The 1,888-nt window shown below is 40.7% G+C and overlaps 1 protein-coding gene across 1 annotated transcript in view; it reads right to left on the bottom strand.

Annotated features, from left to right (window-relative positions):
* Positions 1–332: 332 nt before the first annotated feature.
* Positions 333–1,888, bottom strand: part of LOC119581628 (MAP/microtubule affinity-regulating kinase 3-like) — a gene marked incomplete in the record, with an annotated part of 89,364 nt that continues 87,808 nt past the window's right edge. The window contains 2 exon segments of the mRNA XM_037929749.1: positions 333–1,531; positions 1,713–1,817. Coding sequence (XP_037785677.1) covers positions 1,418–1,531; positions 1,713–1,817 — 219 coding nt within the window.

Here is a 1,888-nt window from a genome sequence, read left to right as displayed (position 1 = left end):
ATTTGAAGTTTTGACAAAGATGAGAAAGAAGAAGAATCATAGTGGTATTGATGGCTCACCAATCAGAAGACTATATATCATGTACAACAGGGCAGATAAACAGGTAAATATACAACAAGGCTAGGTGGGGGCATATGGCAGAAAAAACCATGTTGACAGTTGGCAGACACTGGCAGACTGCAACGCACTACTCCAGGCACAACAGAAGTGAGGCCCCAGTCTTTGGTTTCTACACAAGGGCATGGGGCGACTGGGAGTAAAGCTCTGCTCATGCTACACGTTGCACAGTATTTTTATTTTAACCAGGATTAGGGTTAAGTTCAGAGTCAGCATATGTGACCAAATTCTTTACAATACTGTACATATTAATATTCAAATCACCTCATTCATCCTATAGGTAATACATAACAAAACTGGGCAGCTGGAATTCCTCATTCCTATAGCCAAAATATTTACAAAAGAAAACAAGGTAAAACTGTTCCTTTGGAACCTCTTTCTGGTTAGCTGGTGAGTGCAACACGTAAGGATGATACGGTTACACATGATGCGTGGTTTACATACATGGAGATAATATGATATGGTGGATATCTGCCTCACATTTCACTATATCCACTGGAGTCCAAGGTGAGACTTTGTTTACACTTCCACCAAACGTGATCTACACAACCGCACTACTCTGGCCAGCACTGGTGGAAGGGGGTAAGTACTAAGACACTTTGTTCAAGTCCATTCAAAATCTTCCACTTAGTATTGTTAATGTTCTAAATATCACACTAATGACCTCGAGTCATTGAAGGTGAAGAAGCAATGGCTCTATTGACAGCATGTCTTTCACTGGTCAGGAGTGTCAGGATAGTTTTAAAAGTTCATGAATATCAACAGTAGTCCTGTGGCCATCATAAATTCCTGAAAGGCAACTGGATTTCGAGCAGCGAGAGGGGTCCACGGTACGCTTTAGAGAGTGAGGGTGGGAAGCCAACAAGCCAAAGGTGCTTCAGGGGAGGCCCATGGAGCTCTAATGTGAAAGCTCCCAGGGGTGAGCTTGTTAATTAATATATTTCAGGTGAGCTTGAGAGGGAAGGGGGCCTGATTACAGTCCAGGTCAGAACACGAAAATGCATATTGAGAACACCTCCGAAAACTTGTTAGGTGCCAGCTTGTCTCTCTTAACAGTTTTAAAAACTTATTTGGTTCTACAACAACTTTTTTAAACACATGCAACTTTGATGGATATCAGGCACGTTTCGGAATATGTTTTGACTCCCTGAATCTTTCTAACAAAATCGTGTGACCTCGACACATCACTGGTCAGACACCCCAGCCTACTTTGACCTGAACTAGATACATAACCTCAGGCTGTGTTATGTCCTAGTGGTACTTCTACAAGAGAGTCACCTAGTTCTAACTCCCCTTGTAGTCACAGTTTTAGCTCATTAGCAATCTTGCTGGCAATATTTTTAAACCCAATGGAAGTTCCTGATATCCTCTTGAATCGCACACCATTCAGGCTAAGTCTGGGTAGCTTACACACCTGTAAGAAAAACAAAAAAAAAAATTGTTCCTAAAAATAATTTGTGATATAAATAATTATTTTTCTGTGCCTTATCATCTCGTCTCTTGAAACAAAATTATTCACAAGTTGACCGCACTATGTTTTACAGTATGAAGCAAACATTTCAGCACAAACGATTCATTTTTCCCATGACACGTACCTCAATTTCCCACTGTACTAAAGAATCTGTGTTGGGGTCTCCATGGACACAGAGAAGCAAGAACTTTTCTCGCTGCTCATAATCACAGTTGTTTGCATCTAATACCTGGAACGTAGCAGAGAATACAAGAACAAGAGATTAGTTCTGAAGAAATGATTCTAACTGTGGTTAAAACT

The sequence above is a fragment of the Penaeus monodon genome, chromosome 15, assembly GCF_015228065.2.
Source record: "Penaeus monodon isolate SGIC_2016 chromosome 15, NSTDA_Pmon_1, whole genome shotgun sequence".
Lineage (NCBI taxonomy): Eukaryota > Metazoa > Arthropoda > Malacostraca > Decapoda > Penaeidae > Penaeus > Penaeus monodon.
This window is presented reverse-complemented; position numbering and strand designations above follow the sequence as displayed.